This window comes from Ovis canadensis, chromosome 19 (genome assembly GCF_042477335.2).
Source record: "Ovis canadensis isolate MfBH-ARS-UI-01 breed Bighorn chromosome 19, ARS-UI_OviCan_v2, whole genome shotgun sequence".
NCBI classification, from domain to species: Eukaryota; Metazoa; Chordata; class Mammalia; order Artiodactyla; family Bovidae; genus Ovis; species Ovis canadensis.
The window spans coordinates 41,986,655-42,006,710 of record NC_091263.1 but is presented as its reverse complement, the minus strand read 5'-3'; the positions used below and the strand labels follow the sequence as shown (position 1 = coordinate 42,006,710).

General features: G+C 39.0%; 1 protein-coding gene across 1 annotated transcript in view; it reads right to left on the bottom strand.

Annotated features, from left to right (window-relative positions):
- Positions 1-20,056, bottom strand: part of CNTN3 (contactin 3) — a 403,835-nt gene that overhangs the window by 130,864 nt on the left and 252,915 nt on the right. The window contains exons 6-8 of the mRNA XM_069562133.1: positions 3,765-3,968; positions 2,213-2,315; positions 1,519-1,703 (exon numbers count right to left, since the gene is read on the bottom strand). Of these exons, the coding sequence (XP_069418234.1) occupies positions 1,519-1,703; positions 2,213-2,315; positions 3,765-3,968 (492 nt within the window). The remainder of the gene's footprint in view (positions 1-1,518; positions 1,704-2,212; positions 2,316-3,764; positions 3,969-20,056) is intronic.

Genomic DNA, 20,056 nt, shown 5'->3' with positions numbered 1-20,056 from the left:
ACATTCCTACTAAAACATTAAGTGGGCCAGGTACTGGCCGTTTAGAAAGGAGAAATTAAGCTTGGACTTGTTTGTGGTCAACTTAGAGCCATATAACCACATGGTTTAGGTGCCCCCAACACATATCCATATCATCCCACCAATATGTAGAACATGGCATCTGGGAAACGGCAACTTGGTGCTGTGTATTCTAACCAAATCTCATAATTAGAAGAAAGAATTACAACACAGAATGGCTCATGCTATCAATCCACACCTCCGTTTTGTTCCTGGCAGATCCTATAAACTTACAATAAAACAAGTGTCAATCTAATCAGATGTAATGCACTTACAAAGTTCACATCCTTTTGAAGAGGGTTTACTTGTCTGTATACTTGTCTTGGCAAAATTTTTCCTCTTTGCAATATTTATGTACACTATACAAGTTAGCATTGCAAATTATTTCAATTTTAAGTTTTTAAAATAAATAGACTATATTGTCATTTTCCGTTCACAGAAGTGATCAATTTTCATTCATTTTACAATGTTTTTAATGGTTAAACTGCAAAAATACATTCACTGAGTTTACATCTTCACATATTTTATAGTACATTTTATAAAATGATTTATTTCTACTTTCTAAATCATACTTTCATAACAATACTTAATATTATTTTTTTAAATAAAAGTGATTTGAAAACAAGTTTGGGAACAAAAAGATAATCTAATTTTCCAAAGACCCTGATGCTGGGAAAGATTGAAGGCAGGAGGAGAAGGGGACGAGAGAGGACGAGATGGTTGGATGGCATCACCCACTCAATGGGCACGAGTTTCAGCAAACTCTGGGAGTCGGTGATGGACAGGGAGGCCTGGCACACTGCAGTCCATGGGGTCACAAAGTGTCGGACACGACTGAGTGACTGAACTGACCTGAATTTTCCTAAAAATAGACTCTAAACAAAGGTAATTGTATTAACCTTTCTTACCCAAATTTAACAGTACATAAAATAAATGTGACTACAAATTAAAGGCAGCAAACATGGTATATTTTTATTATTGGAAAGCATAGAATACTACTGAAGAGGTCCAGCAAGCCTGAGTTTATGTGGTTGGACTAATGCAGTAATTGCAAGTTTTCCCAGTAGACAGTTTCTTTCTGCTTAGTAAAGATCACAGAGAAAGATATAAAATCCCATTTTCTAGAGGTAGTAGCAGACAGAAAGGAGATCTCTCCTTGATTCGGTTAAGTAAGTAAATTGCTATTCTTAACCCCCCCAAAAAAAGTGAATATTTCATTATCATATGAATCAGTTTAAAATACAGTAAGAATATATTATGTCTCCAACTTCATTGCAAAATTTTCTTTCTTTTTAATTCCTTTTATGATAAATATTTATCCCCATTTAACAAAATATAGAACAGAACAAGCTGGACATTGAGATTCTGCTAAAATCTTCTACCCAGCCTCCAACCCCAATACTAATAATTTATAGAGAGAGCAAAAGGTAAAAATCCAATATGCTGAAAGTGAGGGCTTACCATAGTAAGTGAGACGCCCCCTGGCAACATTTTTCCCTCGTGAATTCTCAGCAATGCATTCATAGGAACCTGAATCTTCCTGTTGGAAGTTGGGAATTTCAAGCACACCACTGAACTTCCTTAACTTAACTTTACTGGAAAAAGGCAGTCCATCACTTCTTCTCCAATTAATCTGGGGTACAGGACTATGAAGAAATTTATCAAGTTATTTGCTATTTAAGCAATGCCTGGAAGCCTTTTAGGCTTGACAAAATAAAAGTTTTGTTAGGATAGAATAAAAATGGCACAGATTTTTCAAATGTAGAAACAGTCAGCTATCAATTACTAAACCTGCAAATGCAAACTCTTTAACTCGATATTTTAATAAAATAAACTTTGCATTTTCTCGAGTTAATTAATAATTTAGAGAAAATGCATTCCCACAGTATTACAATACAACAAATGAACAAGCGAAAGAAAAATAACACCAATTTAGTTTATGAAATTAGGCAGGCACAGTCATTTACTGCAAATTGCCTTTAAAATTTCAAACTAAATTATATATGTGAATTTCCCCTCTATTTTAATTTTCCTTTACTTCTAAATGAAAGAAATGTTTAGAAAATAAGGAAAAGAAGAGTCTGTCAAAAGCTATCTTGATCTCTCACAGCAACCAAATGTTTCTGCATATCGGTGTAAATGTTATAAAACTTACTTTCCAAGGGCAAAACATTCCAATTTCACAGTTGAACCTTTAGCTGCTGGAAGAGTTTCTGGAAACTGAACTTCTATTTTTGGCTCATATTCACCCATGACACCTGTAAGCACACAATACAAAGTTAGTGGTTTCAATGTTTCCTTTGGAATTCTCCCATTTTTCTTAAATAAAAAATTTTTTGCTCTATTTTGAAGTACTTCCTCCTAATGATTTAAATTACTGACTTGCCATCTGGTAGGTACCTTTAGAAGTTGTGTTACCTTGGGCCAAATATACAATATCATTAAACATGTGGAAACTTTGGATTCCATGATTTATAAGTTACAGCTTACAGAGGAGTTTCAAGAAAACAACTAGACCTTTTTTACATTATATAAAATGGAAGGCTTTTTTATTCTGTATTCAATTTGGAAATTCCTAGTCAAACTTCAATATACAATATATTATGACTTCTTAAAATATCCTAAAGAGCAAAAATTATGGGAGGAAATTTACTTAATGGTACCCTGGTAGCACAGACACCAACCTTAAACTTATTAAATAGCTCCCTGAAGTCAAGAAATGGTAATGTAATAAACAAGAAAGGTCAAATTCAATTATACCTGACTGGAAAGAAGTACTTAGATACTTTGTGTTCATGGCATTGTGCTGTATCAGATATTGTTTTGTGTAACTGGGACAGTACCCAGGCTTATAAATCTGCTTTGCAGTTCATGGGCTCCCTTGAAACAATCACTGAGGGGCTAAAGAAACATATGTTTTCCTTTTTCCCCCTCAAGTTTTAGTGAGGTATGACTGACAAATAAAGACTGGATAATGTCATTTTTTAGGGTGCACAAAATGATGAGTTCATACATGTATACATTGTGAAATAATAACACCAGTCAAGTTAACATATTTAACACCTCGCATAGTTACTATTTTCAATTTTTAAAAATATTTTTTTTTTCTCTAGTGAGAATATTTAAGATCTACTCTCTAAGCCAATTTCAAGTACACAACACAGCATTACTATAATCCCTATGCTGGTAGGGGTAGGGGAAATGAGGTGATGTTGGTCAGATACACTGACCAAACTTTCAATTATAAGATGAATAAATTCTAGGGATCTAATGTACAATTTTTTCCCCTTTAATTTTATTTATAGATGCTTTTTAACCTATAACAAAATATCTAGAACTTTAATAATCTCAGGCTGGCGAAAGTCAAGATGGGTGACATCATGAGAATACAAGGTGACCCCCAGGCTTGGAGGGTTCATATTTGGTTTAAAGGCATAGTGCCACCATCTTGAAATTCTTTAAAAAATTTTATAAGCAGTTCCTCACTTTCAGTCAGTACCAGCCCCTGCAAACTGGGAAGCCAATTCTGAGTAAGAATTACATTACAGGTTGATGGAATCATTTTAGCTACTATACTCATAAATATTTTTTGTTCTGAAAAAATAAAAATAATTCTGCAGGATATACTTTTCACTTTTCCTAATTTGTTTTGTCTTGTATTCGCAACGGCGTTTCCAGTTAGACTTGCCCCTTGAAATTTTTCCTACCGTCAGAACGAAGCACCAAAGGCGTTGGGGAGCCCAGCACTCTGTCATTTGTCACTGCACTAGTCACCACACACGTGTAATTGCCCACGTCAGACGGCTCCACTTTGGCTATGTAGAGGTGGCCTGTCTCTTGAGAGACAAATCTCCGACTATCTTCTTCGACAAATGACGGATATTCGTTGAAGATCCAAGCATATGACAGTTCTAGTAAAATTTTTAGAGCAAAGAAATTCCATCAAGAAGGAAAACCTTCTATAATATATTTAAAATATCTGAAATCACCTTTACTGCAAAGCAACACTTAGTGTTTTCTTGCAGGTCATGGAGAGAAACCATTACATGACATGATGCTGTGTTCATTCTGCATTCTATGGAGGTCACTGTCGACCCACATTCTTGTGGGAGCAATATTATCACTGGCCTCATTATCACTACTCTAGATACTTCCTAACAAGTTTCTCTGGCTTGTCTTGCTCCCTTTTAATTTGTGTCTCCACACTACATGCTCTATGATTTCTCAAAATTATCAATCTCATCATGCCACCTCCTGCTATAACACTTCCGGCAATTACTCGGTACTCTTTGGAATAATGAAAAATTGCTTACCTTGAAAATGAGACCATGCATGATTAAGCCCCTGCTTATTGCCTTAGAAGTTGAGAAGCCTATGAATGTCTCCTGTTTGTGGGTCTTTCCTTTATACATGCTGCTCTCAGAGCCTGTACTGTCCTTTTGCTCTGTTCAAGGCTTTCCTCCCCTTTCAACACCCAAAGCTCATTCTGTCGAAATAACTTATAACTGTTTTTCGAAGATTGGTTCCAACATCATGAATCACCTACTCAGAGAAGTCTTCCTTATCTCTCATTCTGAGTAAGTGCTTCTATACAGAGCAACTCTATGCTGATATTACTTAAATTACTTGTCACTTTTATATAATGATCTATTTACTTATCTGTCCTCCCACCACTTGGCAAATAAAAAGAGATGTCAAATTTTAATCCTGCTTGCCTTCCTCTTCTAAAATTAGCAAATGGAAACATCCAAAAACTTCTAACTGTCCTCGATAAATATTTATTGAGTTAATTAAGATAAAATTATGTTACTAATATCTAAATCAAGTCCAACATTAGTTTTCCTGAACTTTGGGAACAAGGCAACTCTCCCTAAAGGAACTGTTGTTCTCCTCCTCTGTGATAATAAGGGCTAAATATTATGCTGCTTTGTTCTAGATGCTCATGTTTTTCAGAAGCAAGTCATTATGTAAGTATAGTTATTGTAGTTGGCTTATTTAGTTTTTTCTTTCTGTGGCGGTATTTTCTTTTACAGTTTCACTAACTTTGTAGCACTGCTTCATACTGTAATGCCTTCCAAAAGCATCTTTAAAGACCAGATGCAATAAAAATCAATTTTAATGAATAACAAACTCAAAGAAATGTATTAAAGGCATAATTCCAATGGTGTAGGGTCTCTCCACTTGTTAGAGGGAGACTGGGTGAGAGTTACTATGGGTTTCAGAGGAAGGAGAGATGACATTCTTATAACTGAAGAACAGGTCCTAAAAAACAGGAGAATATTCTGACATGAAGGGATAAAAGTGCTCCTGAGGGAGGGAAAAGAGCATGTAAAAGGCAAACAGGGTGAAGAGCAAGCACCTGGTGAAAATGAAAAATGACTGTCTCTCTTCTGCCTTCAAAGCAACTGGGAATGTTGGACGATTCTAAAGCTTAGTAATTCAATGTCAAACTGTGCAGATGTTCAGAAACATTGATTTGTAATCGTGAACTGAGTGAGCTTTACATCGGGCTATCATATCAGCAGAGTGTTTCATGAAATTCTACTCAGTCATGTGATTTGTTTGTTAAATTGTATGAAAACAAAAATGTATCTCCAACACCCACTCCACACTTGGTCTCCTGCCTATCCTGATGGTGCTTTCTCTTGTACTAGTACTAAATAAACTACAGAGCTAAACAATGTTGTAGGCTTCCCTAATGGCTCAGTGGGTAAAGAATCCACTGCAATGCAGGAGATCTGGGTTCAGTCCCTGGGTTGGGAAGATCCCCTGCAGAAGGGAATGGCAACCCAGTCCAGTATTCTGGCCTGGAGAATCCCATGAAGAGAGGAGCCTGGCGGGCTACAGACCATGGGGGCTCAAAGAATCAGGACATGACATGACTAATCAGGCTTTCTTTGTTTTAAAGAAAGCAAAGCAAAGCAATCTTATTCTGCTTTTTGAAATGTTTTATTCATGAAATCAATATGATTGTACCTCTCTCTTTAATCCAGAGAGAGTAAAACTTCTACTGCTCCCTGACAGAACAGGCTGCTTCCAGCTAACGAAGTTCCCCTAGGGTGTTAATGCTGCCATCCTTGCAGGATTCCTCACAAGGGCGACTGAGGCTTGAGGACTCCCCACCAGAACGGCCACGATGTTTTCAGAACTGTGCTCTGGCATTCTGCCTGCCCAAGTCTTCCTTCCCTATCTTTGTTCAAAGCTTTCAGAGCTGAATCTCAGGCTGAATCTCCCTTGACCCATTGCTGCTCCCTTCCTCCTTATCCTTCACAGGCACTTTTTCTGTTTTGTTTGCTTGTTTATGCTTTTTTTTAATGTCTGATTCTCTGATCCCATCTTGTAGTCTGTCTCTTAGGAAACGTGAATTCACACAGTGTAGCTGAAATTGAGCAACACACTATCTTCCTTTATTGAGGGATATTTAAAAACTGCCTCTCCAGTCAGATCTGGAGGAAACATTTCCATTCACTCACTTTCTTTCAGGAAACTATCCCTCTCCACAACTTCCATCAAGAGAGTCCTGCTCCTCATCCCCCAAGCTCTTCAAATTTACAAATTGATCTTTGGTTTATTCTTAGAGTTTCAGCTGGGAAGGAATCTACCTGCAAGGTGGGAGACTGGGTTTGATTCCTGGGTTGGGAAGATCCCCTGGAGAAGGGAAAGGATACCCACTCCAGTATTCTGGCCTGGAGAATTCCAAGGAGAGTATAGTCCATGAGGTTGCAAAGAGTCTGACACAACTGAGTGACTTTCTCTCTCACTTTTCCACTTATACTCTTAGTACCCGTCCTCTAGAGAAGTCCAGACAAATCAGTATCCCAGAGTCAGTGTAAGCCTATCTCGATACCTAACTCATGCCCCCTCAAAGAAGAAAAATTTCCACCATTTATGCAATCTTTTTGGGCTTAGTTATTGATTTCTTATTGTTCAGTCACTATGCTGTGTCCAATTCTTTGCAATCCCATGGACTGCATAATGCCAGGCTCCTCTGTCCTCTACTGGGTTTGCTCAAATTCGTGTCCACTGATGCTATCTAACCATCTCCTTCCATGCTGCCCCCTTTTCCATTTGCCTTCAATCTTTCCCAGAATCAGAGTCTGTTCCAAAGAGTCAGCTCTTCACATCAGCTGGCCAAAGTATTGGAGTTTCAGCTTTAGTAACAGTCCTTCCAATGAATATTCAGGGTTGATTTCCTTTATGACTGGTTTGATCTCCCTGCTGTAGAAGGGAATCTCTAGAGTCTTCTCCAGCACCACAGTTTGAAAGCATTGATTCTCTGGCTCTCAGCCTTCTTTACGGTCCAACTCTCACACATGTACTTGATTACTAGAAAAACTATAGCTTTGATTATACGGACCTTTGCTGGCAACTGATACCTCAGGTTTTTAATACACTGTCTAACTTTGTCATAGCTTTCCTTCCAAGGAGCAAGTGTCTTTTAATTTCACGGCTACAGTCACTGTCTGCAATGATTTTGGAGCACAAGAAAATAAAACCTGTCACTGCTTCCACTTTTCTCCTTCTAGTTGCCATGAAGCTATGGGACCAGATGCCATGATCTTAGTTTTCTGAGTGCTGAGTTTTAAGCCAGCTTTTTCACTCTCCTCTTTCACTTTTATCAAGAGGCTCGTTACCTCCTTTTCACTTTCTGTCATTAGAACGGTATCATCTGCATATTTATGGTTGTTGATATTTCTCCCAGAAATCTTGATTCCAGCTTGTGGTTCATCAAGCCTGGCATTTTACATGATGTACTGTACATATAAGTTAAATAGGCAGGATGATAACGTATTGCCGTGATGTGCTCCTTTCCCAATTTGGAACCAGTCTGCTGTTCCATGTCCGGTTCTAACTGTTCCTTCTTGACCTGCATACAGGTTTCTAAGGAGACAGGTAATGTGGTCTGGTATTCCCATCTCTTTAAGAATTTTCCACAATTTTGTTGTGATCCACACAGTCAAAGGCTTTAGCGTAGTCAATGAAGTAAAAGTAGATGTTTTTCTGGAATCCTCTTGCTTTTTTGATGATCCAATGGATGTTGGTTCCTCTGCCTCTTTGAAACACAGCTTGTACACTGGAATTTCTTGGTTCACATTCTGTGGAAGCCTAGCTTGAAGGCTTTGGAGTATAACCTTGCCAGCATGTGGAATGAGTGCAATTGTATGGTAGTCTGAACACTCTCTGGCATTGCTTCCTTTGGGATTGGAATGAAAACTGACTTTTTCCCATCCTGTGGTCACTGCTGAGTTTTCCAAATTTTCTTACATACGAGTGCAACAGTTCATGGTTCACATACTGTTCAAGCCTGGCTGGAGAATTTTGAACATTATTTTGCCAGCATGTGAGATTAGTGCAATTGTGTGGTAGCTCTAGCATTCTTTGGCATCACTTTTCTTGGGGATTGGAATGAAAACTGACCTTTTCCAGTCCTGTGGCCACTGCTGAGTTTTCCAGATTTGCTGGCGTATCGAGCGCAGCACATGAACAACATCGTCTTTTAGGATTGCAAGTAGCTCAGCTGGAATTGCATCACCTCCACTAGCTGTTTGTAGAAATGCTTCCTAAGGCCCACTTGACTTCACACTCCAGGATGCCTGGCTCTAGGTGAGTGACCAAATCATCTTGGTTATCTGGGTCATTAATACGTTTCTTGTATAGTTCTTCTGTGTATTCTTGCCTAGTTTTCTTAATCTCTTCTGCTTCTGTTAGGTCCTTGCCGTTTCTGTCTTTTATTGTGCCCACCCTTGCATGAAATGTTTCCTTGATCTCTCCCATGTTCCTGATGAAATGTCTAAGTCTTTCCCATTCTATTGCTTTCCTTTGCACTGTTCATTGAAGAAGGCCTTCTTGTGTCTCCTTGCTATTCTCTGGAACTCTGCATTCAGCTGCATATATCATTCCCTTTCTCCCTTGCTTTGCACTTCTTTCCTTTTCCTCATCTATTTGTAAAACCTCCTCAGACAACCATGTCGCCTTCTTGCAGTTCTTTTTCTTTGGGATGGTTTTGGTCACCATCTCCTGTACAATGTTACAAACCTTCGTTCATAGTTCTCCAGGAACTCTGTCTCCCAGATCTAATCCATTCATTCTATTTGTCATCTCCACCATATAATCATAAGGGATTTGATTTAGGTCATATGTGAATGGTCTAGTGGTTTTCCATACTTTCTTCAATTTAAGCCTGAATTTTGCAATAAGAAGCTCATGATCTGACCTACCAGCAGATCCAGGTCTTGTTTTTATTGACTGGATAGAGTGCCTCCATCTTTGGCTGCAAAGAACATAATCAGTCTGATTTTGGTAGCCTTAAACCACTGTACAATAACCCACCTATTGGAATATGATGTAACTAGAATAATACAGTGGTTTTCCTCCACTGCTTCCTCCAAAGACATCCTCAGAAAATTAAGAAGGATTAAAAAAAAAAAATCTAACAACACAAAATACTAACGCTAAGGTTTTGAGCTGGAATAAGCAGAGGAAATAGGAAAATCAGAAAGAAATACCACTGTGGAGATAGGAAAAAGGTTGTCCTGAAGAAAAGATTTTGAGACTCTAGGAAGATAACTTAGAAGCAAATGCCTAACACATGGGCAGAAACCTAGTAAACAAAAGTTTAAAAAGAGAGCCCGGGCTTAATAATGGTAGACAGGATAGTTTGCATTCTTTGAGTTTATATACTTTTACTCTAGAACATGTCTGCCAGGAGCCAGCGTAAGGAACTCCGCCCTTGGCAAGGGTCATGAGGAAGGAGGCTCAGCATTACGCAAAGGTGAGATTGAGCCTCAGGAGACCCCCTGTTCCCGAGCATCTACCCCCAAAACCAGAGTGCCTACTTTACTGTTTTATGCTCTCACCTATACCTTGGACTTTACGGGGGGCTGACCCGCCACCACCTCTCTCGGAGAAGGAGTTAATTTGCAGCTCCAGTTAATAAAAATTCCTGGGTGTGACAAGAGTGTTTCAACTTATAAACTCCTCTGAAGGTTCTCTAGCCTGCCTGAGCAGGTTCGTCAAGCCACATGTGATTGTTTACAGCCTCCCAACCGTGAGAGGCACAAGATGCTTTAAAACTTTCTAAACACAGAATCTTTTGAGAAGTCAGAAAATTATTAGTATAGTATAGTGGGTTGATTAGAAATTATATTGGTGAAGGGTTTTTCATTTGTTGAGCCAATATTTGCTGCTAAATCTCCATATTCCCTGTCCTTATAATGAATATAACTAGCATATAGGAGAAATAAGTATTTTAAGATTAATCATGTTAAACTTTAGGCTAAGTAAATTCCTTTCTTGATTGTAACCCACTACACCCTCACCCTATAGGAATGCAACTTTATCTGGTACCTTCAGAGGGTAGTGCCTGGTTTAAGAAAAATCACCCCTGGAAAATAAGTTTTTTGGCTGACCGTTATCAGAAAGAAAGGATCATAAAATATCAGCAGGCCTCATGGCGAGAAGATGATGTAAAACCCCTAAGACCTTTTTGTATACATTTATATGAAGCACCTGATTTTGACAAAGGTCAGGACTGCTGACCCCCGCGTGACTTTAAAATTTCCATTTGTCTCTATGTGTAACAAAAGGTATATAAGCAAATCTAAAAATAAAGAAATTGGATCAGTTTCTGGAAAGACTGATTCCCCCGTGTCGTTCCTTCTTGTTCCCTGTTTTTCTGGCTGAATTCCCATCTGGAGCGTGGGTGCTCACCAAGCCTGCTAACTTTGCCCTGGCATTTAAGTTCCACGTGAGAGGGAGCCCAAGGTAGGGCACTCTCCGATATTCAAGTGGGCACCAGTGGCCTACGTAGGTGGTGCAAGCTTCTTGTCTCAAAGCTTTATTGGTATCCCACGTAAACCAAGTTATTCAGCCTCTTTTTCTCCACTAATATTTCTCATTACACTATCCGTTTCTAATCTCTCTCTATATCTGTAATTAAATAAATTTTTTCCTAGGACGCTGATTCCGTCTCCCCTTCGAATTACCCTGGATCCACCCAGGCTGGACCCTGGCACATGTCTACATCCTAATCCTTAAATTCTGATTATGCTAGCTGGTAGGGCAGGAGAGACTCTGAAGATGTTAATACATTGAGGGTGTTGCGATGGGACATTTATTTCAGATTATCTGGGTGGGCCCACTGTCACAACAAGGGTCCTTATAAGAGTGAAGCAGGAGGGTCAGAGTCATTGAAAGGATGTGTGATGTCAGAGGCAGAAGTTGTAGTCAGAGAAAGATTACTTCATGATGCTAAATTTTTTGTTTGAAAATGAAGAAAGAGGCCACAAGTCCAGGAATGCAATGACTTCTAGAAGCAGGAAAAGACAAGAAATCAGATTTTTCCCTTGGACCTCTGGAAGCAAAGCACATCTGCCAACATCTTGATTCTTAGTCAAGTGAAACTGGCTTTGGACTTTGGACCTTCAGAACTAAGATAGAAGAAATCTGTGTGTTTTAAGCCACTAAATTCATGGTGATTCATTACAGCAGCAAGAGGGAAAATAATACAAACAACAAAGGAAATCTGCAGATGTGATCAAGCTGAGACTCTTAGATGGATCTGGAATGCTGAAATGTAATCCCAAACATCCTAACAAGCAAAACGGGGAGACAGGAGGGTCAGAGCTGTAACCAGGAAAGCAGAGAACACAGTGATGGGATTGCTGGCTGACACCAAGAGCCAACAAACGTGGGTAGCCTCTAGAAACTGCAGAAGCAAGTGAACGCAGCCCTTTATTTTAGCCCAGTGAGACCTGTGTTGGACTTGAAGGAGAGAAGAATATAGCACCTCACAATGTGTCTGTTTGGCATAAGGATCACTTTAAGTTGGTCATTTTTAAGAAGCAGTACTTAGGTAAAGCTCTGAAAACTGAGTAGAAATTATCCTTCTGTAAGAAATGTTTACATTGATAAGGGGAATCTCTCTCTGTGCCAGGAAGAAAAGGATGACTAAGCTCTAATCAATGTGGAATTTAAGAACTGAAATCTACATAACGGTCTTCATCTTGTTGACCATACTTCCATACTTTTCCTGACCACCTCCCGCAACAGCTGTCCTCCTCCCCAACCACATTTCCTTCTGTCTTTCATCTGGAAATGTTAGTGAAGGTGGTGACTCTGGCCATTACAGGGAGTTATTCATTTTTCTTGGGTCTCTTCAACATACATATGAGATATATGCATGTATGCTCAGTCGAGTCTGACTTTTTGAAACCTATGGACTGTAGCTCAGCAGGCTCGTCTGTCCAAGGGATTTTTTCAGCAAGAATACTGGAGTGGGTTGCCATTTCCTTCTCCAGGGCATCTTCCCGACCCAGGGATCTAACCTATATCTCCTGTATTGGCATGCGGATTCTTTACCACTAGCACCACCTGGGCTATCATATAGTGTGTTTATATAATATATGTGTTTTATATTCAAATTCTGCTTGCTTTTCTTCTGTTCATTGGTCTCTTATTATGGGTGGGGGGTATCTAAGCCAAGAGACTGGAAGGCTGGAAGGAAAACTATTTTTCCTTCTCCACAGGTTTCTGACCTGCAGCATTGTGAGATAATAAATTTGTGACATTCTGAGCTATGAAATTTGTGATAATTTGTAACAGTGGCAACAGGAAACTAATACAAATGATGATGACAGTTCCAATGAAGTGTTCACTATGTGTTAGGCACACTCAATGCTACAGATACAATTTTCAAAGAAAAGCAAACAACCAGGGACAAAGAGTGGAGAAAGCCTACCTGGCTAATGACTAAGGAAGAAATAGCTTTTACACAATCTGTTTATATGATCAATACAAGTAGGGAGGGGTAATTCCAAAAGAGATATTAAGCTACAATGAAACCACAAGGCAAGTGAATTAGTCAGTGTTCTATATAAAGATTCAGTCCCTCAAAGATTTATGGAAAGAAATCAAACCTATAGTTATGGTATATACTGTCATGAGTGGTACACAGAATTTTCTAGCACCAACCTACCTTTCTTTACAGACTTTCTCATTGAAATGGAACAAAATATAACTTTTATGTCTTAGAATGAAGAGAAAGAAGATCTGCACTATTTCATTTGTTGCCTGTATGTCTATGTTAAAATATATACGGTGCCACTCTGATTAAAAATGTTAGAAAATTATGCAGTTCACTGTATTCTGAAAAAAGAAAAAAAAGTACCTGGCATGGCATAATACTCTCAGAGTTTTATTCATCACAAAAATCTGCATTTGCAATAAATGTTAATTGCATACTGCAAAGTAAAATGTATATCAAATCAGCATTCTTTGGAGACTTTTCAACATCATTTTATGCATGATGATAAATACAAAGCTATAATAAAAATGATAATTTTATATACTCAAACAAGCTAGGCTTTATGAAACCTTTCCCAACCTCTTGTGTAAATCACAAGCCCATTATGCCAAAACTTCTTGGCCTCTGGGCTTTCTATTAACAATGTTACATGAATATTGGGAATGAGAAATATTTCTTATTAGAGAACAAAGAGGTTTTACCAATCAAAGCCATAAATTAACAAAATGCTGTACTGAACCTCAGCTTTCTAAAAAGTAACACTTGATGAATGACATCATTCCTCCAATCACATGCCTTCCTGAGTCACTTAAGTGTAAGGCCAGTCAACTTACCATGAAATATGTCACCTCAGTGTTTACCTGGAGATACATTAATACCCATATTACTGACACTGAAGGGTTTATTTCCGGTTCCATTATAAAATTCTATTATGAGAGATATCCAATCCTTTGTATAGGCATTTTCTAGAAGAAATTCTGTCAAACAGAATTGCAGTTGAGCAGGTCTGTGCAAGTAACTTAGGTGATTTTCTGTGGTGCCAAGTGGAAAGTGTGACCTACTTTAAAATAAGACATTTAAAAGGGTCTGAGAGCTTGCTTGATGTCACTCAAGATTTTTAACACTGATTCATGCAGTTGAGAAGGAAATTTTGCTAGTTTACACATGACAGCACAATGACAGAGGATCTAGGGCAAATACCATATATAAAAATCTAAAGCAATGGTAGACAAGTGAAAATCTGAGTTTCAAAGGATCGAGGATTAGGATAGAAAAGTCTGCACCTTGAAGCAGAAGGCATCTATGGCCACTCCTAACATTTCAATATCTTGTCTTTCAAAAGTTGTTTCGTAATATCTTTTGGTGACAATATTACTTATACAGGTTTCCAATCCATTCTGATTTACAGGCTTACAGGCTTGGCTTGCGAAGGTCCCAGGATTAGAACAATGATCAGGGAGGAAAAACACTGAAGGTGACATTTCTTTCCTCCTCTCATACCAGGTGGCCACAGGTCACCAAGGAACAGCTAGGAGGTCAAGCCCAGACTGCTCCCTGCTTTGTGAACTACATCTTCTGGAACATGCTCACACCTATTCAGTCATCATCGTCTAAGGCCACTTGCAGGCTGTAAGAGCAGAGTGAGTAGCTGACGCAAAGACTACATGGCTCAGGAAGCTTCAAAGATTTATCTGATCTTTTTTTTCTTTAATTTGTTGACTCTTGTTTTAGGTTAATATTATCTCTAGACCAAACTCATGAGTTTGACGACCTCTTAGTGGTCTTATTTATTTTCACTCCTCCCTTCTTTATAGGGCTGTCATGTTCTTCTTTAGCAGAAAAAAAAAAGAATCACAGAGCTCATGCTAGCCCATTAGCCCCCTGTACTTCACATTTCTTTGTTTCTCTCTCTTGCTTTGGTCAGTACCATGAGGAAGCATATACCAGCCATTCCATTGTGTAATAACTTCCAAGGAATAATGTGGTTCTGTGACCACTACTTTTGACTCTACTATTTTCTTTTAGGAACGGGGAGTATTTTCAGTGGGTACCTGTATCTTCCATCAGATTCTGACTTGACTAGGCATTGCCATCCTTGTCTTCATTTTTATTGCTTCTGCTAGGGAAGCTCATATCCTAACAAATGCCTTCTGGGTATCATGGCTGCTAAAATTGATTTGGTGCCAAAGTGACACTCTTTCCTCCATATCTGTTGAGGCAGAAATGTGCACTGCCCTCTCTAGAGGCTATTTTTTTTATTTTTCTTTCTACATACATGTGTGTGCCTAGGAGCTCAGTGGCAGCTGGCTCTTTGTGACCCCATGGACTTCAGTCCTTCAGGCTCCTCTGCCCATGGAATTCACCAGTCAAGAAGACTGGAGTGGGTGGTCATTCTCTTCTCCAGAGGTTCTTCCTGACCCAGGGAATGAACTCAGGTCTCCTGTATTGTAGGCAGATTCTTTGTTATCTGAGCCACCAGGGAAGCCCGCTTCTATATATGCATTCTTCCTTTTTCTCAAGAACATTTATTTATTTATTTTTTCAATGAACCTCCTCTCTCTCATCCTTAGTTCAAGTTAATTTTGGTGAGACTTTCTCCTTGCTACAAGGCAATCTCAAGAGGTAATACAAGTGGGAGTCAACTGCAGTGACATTCAATACTTAATGTCCAGAAATGAGCTGGCGTAAAAGAGGAGACAGATTTAGAGATGGATTTGCAAAAACACTGGCAAGGCATTTACTGACATAGTTCCTTTGCAAGGGTGCTAAAGAAAAAGGATATTGCTACAGAAAGTGGTTCAGATTTTCATAGAAAATGAGATCTAACAAGGACAGGATGGAGTCATCATGATGCTTTATGAGGATATGACAAGACTTCTCATGCCACAAACCCAATCAGCAGTTACTCATCCCCCAGCTTGTATGAGAACTGCTGGTATTACAATGACACTCAGGAAGAGAGTCACAAAATGGTAGTCAGAAGTTAAGAAAAAAGAGACTTTGGGGAATATAATTCATTTCTTCTTGACTCCCTCATCTTTATTATAAAAATGTACCTTTTCAGAGAGTTTAGATACTTTGAAAATGTTAAAAAGTGATTTTATGATTAGCTCAAATGCTATGACATGGAAGTTTCATTGTCATTACTTGCTTGTGCATGCTAAAAGAAAATGCTTTGTAACAAACACATTTTTGAACACTGCTACACTTGATACGGGCTTCCCAGGTGGTGCCAGGGGTAAAGAACTCCTGCTGCCGATGCAGGAGACATTAGAGACAAGAGTCAAAGCCTACGTCGGGAAGATCCCCTAGAGGAGGGCATGGCAACCCACTGCAGTATTCTCGCCTGGAAACTACCATGGGCAGAGGAGCCCGGTGGGCTACAGTGCATGGGGCCACAAGGAGTCAGACACAACTGAAGCAACTTAGCGCGCGCGCGCACGTGCACGCGCGCACACACACACACACACACACACACGCTTGATATAGTGTGCATTTGGTGCACAGATCTTAAATATATGCCATATCCTTTTGCCCAGGTTTGCACTTGCTTCATCACTTACACTGAATAATGGATATTTTTAATGACTTCAGTGACAGTAAATAACATTTTCTTTTTAAGTGCAGCCCAAGAGAAGGTAAAGAGTCCTACAGCTCATGGGAGTGCTAATTGGAGCCAATTATAGTTTGATTGACCTGCCTTGCTTATTAAAATGATATGCAAAATTTACACTGCCTTTGCAAAATGGAAATTGTCTTTAGTACAAGCTATCTATGGGAAGGCCGCCTTTTAATGAATCTAAAGGTGGTGCTTTTGGGCTGTAATTCCCACATCAAACCTCAGAAGCTAATTCCAGACAGGGATTTCATGGGATTGCAAATGATACAAAAGAAGTCTATGGAGGAGGAAAATGTACAATAAAATAAATGAAATAATTAAGGGCTAGTTAACAAAGGAGCAGCATCACAATAACTCTGTCCATTCCTCATCAAGTCTCATTTTCTTTTATGAAAATTAAAATGATTTTCTTAAGGAATGTGTTGAGGACTTGATATTTCTCTTCTTACCATCTAGGTGATTTTTTTTTTAAGCAGAATAAATGTTCATTTTCACTGGTAAATAGAAACCAGGTTATTAGTAGGAGATGAAGTCATTCTGTCAAATCACAAGGGTCTTCGTACAGAAGACAATAAATGAGTTCTTAGGAAGGTAAAGACATTAATGTTTCTCTCTCTCTCACACACACAAACAGTACTACTACTTATCATTAGTAACATATCAAACTGTTCATCAAAATAGGGTGAATACCATTAAAAAAAAAACATTTTAAAATGGATCTTCACCCTTCCTGGTCTAGCTTTTCTGAGTGACAGATTTTAAAAAGTGGTAGCTCCATGATAAATTATACTACTAAAATAGTTTTAAGTCATCTCATTAAAAAAAATCAAATGAAAATCAAATGAATCCAAATCAAATAAATATTTGATTATGGCAAGATGTGCAATTATGCCTGAATAAGTTAAATAAACATGATAACAACAACAACAAAAAACCAAGAGCCAAAGAAATCAATCACCAAAAGTAATTCCCTTCCTTCAAATCTGCAGGGCTCTATAAATGCCAATTTCTGTAGGCACTAAAGGGTATGCTCTGGAGATTTCATAGCAGCCTCAGGTTCAAGTCAAATATAGATAGAAGTTTGCAGGCTTTCAGAAAAGTGATAGAACACAGAGTCAGAAAAATAGCTTTTAGACCACCTCACATTTCTCTGCTCCCTAACACATGTATAAAGGCATACATCACTTTATTGAGTTTCACTTTATTTTGCTTTGCAGATACCCTATTATTTTCCAAACTGAGAGTTTGCAGCAACCCTGTGTTACATGAGTCTATTGAGGCTATTTTTCCAACAGCATTTCCTCACATTCTGTCTCTGTGTCACATTTTGGTAACTCTTGCAATCAATATTTCAAACTTATCATTATTATTATATTTATTATGGGGAACTGTGATCACTGACCTTTCACATTACTGCTGTAAGTGTTCAGAGCATCCACTTAAGACAGCAAATTGCTGGGGGCCAGGAAAGGCTACCCAAAATATGACTGAATGGTATATTGATTATTTTGAATTAAAGTTACTCAAACGGCCAATGCAGGAGATACACTCTGACCCTCGTTTCTGTCTCTCTGAAAGAAAGAAAGAAATGTCTCCTGGGAAAGATGTGCTCCCTGTGTCTGGAGGTAGAAGGACATCCTTATCACCACAGATAGGAATCTGGGGCCAAGAAGCTCATATAAACAAACCTTGTTATTTCCTTATTTTACTACCCAGAGCCCATACTTTGTTTAAATTCTTCACTTATTAAGAACCCAAAGCTTCAGTTTCTTTGTCCTGTCAAATCTTCACAAATGTACTGTTTCTATTTCTAAAAAGTATAACAGTGGCCTGTTTGGCCATTTCTGAATTCACTTTCTGTGCACATGAATTAAAATGTGTTTCTTTTCCTTTGGTTAATCTATCTTGTGCCAATTTAATTATTAGTCAAGCCACAAGAGGGCTTCCCAGGTGTCTCAGCAGTAAAGAATCTGCCTGTCAACGCAGGACACGAGGGTTTGATACCTGGCTCGGGAAGATTCCCTGGAGAAGGAAATGGCACGTCACTACAGTGTTCTTGCCTGGAGAATTCCATGGACAGAGGAGCCTGGAGGCTCCAGTCCATTGAGTCACTAAGAGTCAGACAAGACGGAGCGACTAACACACACACAGTAACAAGGAAGGCTTGTGGAAGGCTGAGACAGGCAGAAAGTGAGGCTTCTTGTGCCAGTTGGGAAGTTGCGAAGGCAAAGGAGAGGTTCTTGAAGGAAATTACAAGTGCCACTCCACTGAAGACATGGATTATTAAAAATAAAAAAGCCCAACAGCTAATTGCTGATATGGAGAAAACTTTTGTGGTCTAGATAGAAGATCAACCAGCCACAACATTCCTTTAAGCCAAAGCCTAACCAAGAGCAAGGCCCTAACTTCTTTTCTTTCCAAGAAGGCTGAGTCAAGTAGGAAGATGCAGAAAGAAAAGCTGGAAGCTAAAAGAGCTTGTTTCATGAGATTTAAGGAAAGAAGCCATCTCCAAAACATAAAAGCACAAGATGAAGCTGCAAGGACTGATGTGGAAGCTGCAGCAAGTTATCCAGGGGATCTACCTAAGATAATAATTGAAACTGCCTACACTAAACAACAGGTTTTCACTGTAGGTGAAACAGCTTTATGTTAGAAGAAGATGCCATCTAAGACTTTGATAGTTAGAGAGAAGTCAATGCCCAGCTTCAAATCTTCAAAGGATAGGCTGACTCTGTTGCTGGGGATTAATGCAGCTGATGACTTTAGGTTGAAGCCAACAATCACTGATGATTCTGAAAATCTTATGGCCCTTAAGAATTATGCTCCATCTGCTACGTCTGTGCTCTATAAATGGAACAACAAAGCCTAGACGACAGCACGTCTATTGACAAAAGGGTTGACAATACTTTAATACTTTCTGAGACCTACTGCTGAGAAACAAAGACTCCTTTCAAAATATTACTGCTTCTTGACAAGGCACCCAAGAACTCTGATGGAGATGTATGAGAGTCTTGCTGTTTCCATGCCTGCTAATACAATGTCCATTCTGCAGCCCACTGATCAAGGGGTAATTTCAAATTTCAAGACATGTTATTTAAGAAATACACTCTGTAAGGCTACAGCTGCCATAATAGTGATTCCTCTGACCGATCTGGGCAAAGTCAACTGAAAATCTTCTGGAAAGAATTCACCATTTTAGATATCATTATGAACATTTATGATTCCTGCTGCTGCTGCTGCTAAGTCGCTTCAGTTGTGTCTGACTCTATGCGACCCCATAGACGGCAGCCCACCAGGCTCCCCCGTCCCTGGGATTCTCCAGGCAAGAACACTGGAGTGGGTTGCCATTTCCTTCTCCAAGGCATGAAAGTGAAAAGTGAAAGTGAAGTTGCTTAGTCGTGTCAGACTCTTTGCAACCCCATGGACTGCAGCCTACCAGGCTCCTCTGTCCATGGGATTTAAGAAGTCAAAATATCAACACAAACAGGAATTTGGAAGAAGTGCATTCCTACCTTCATGAATGACTTTGAGGGTTCAAGACCTCAGTAAAGGAAGTAATTGCAGATGTGGTAGAA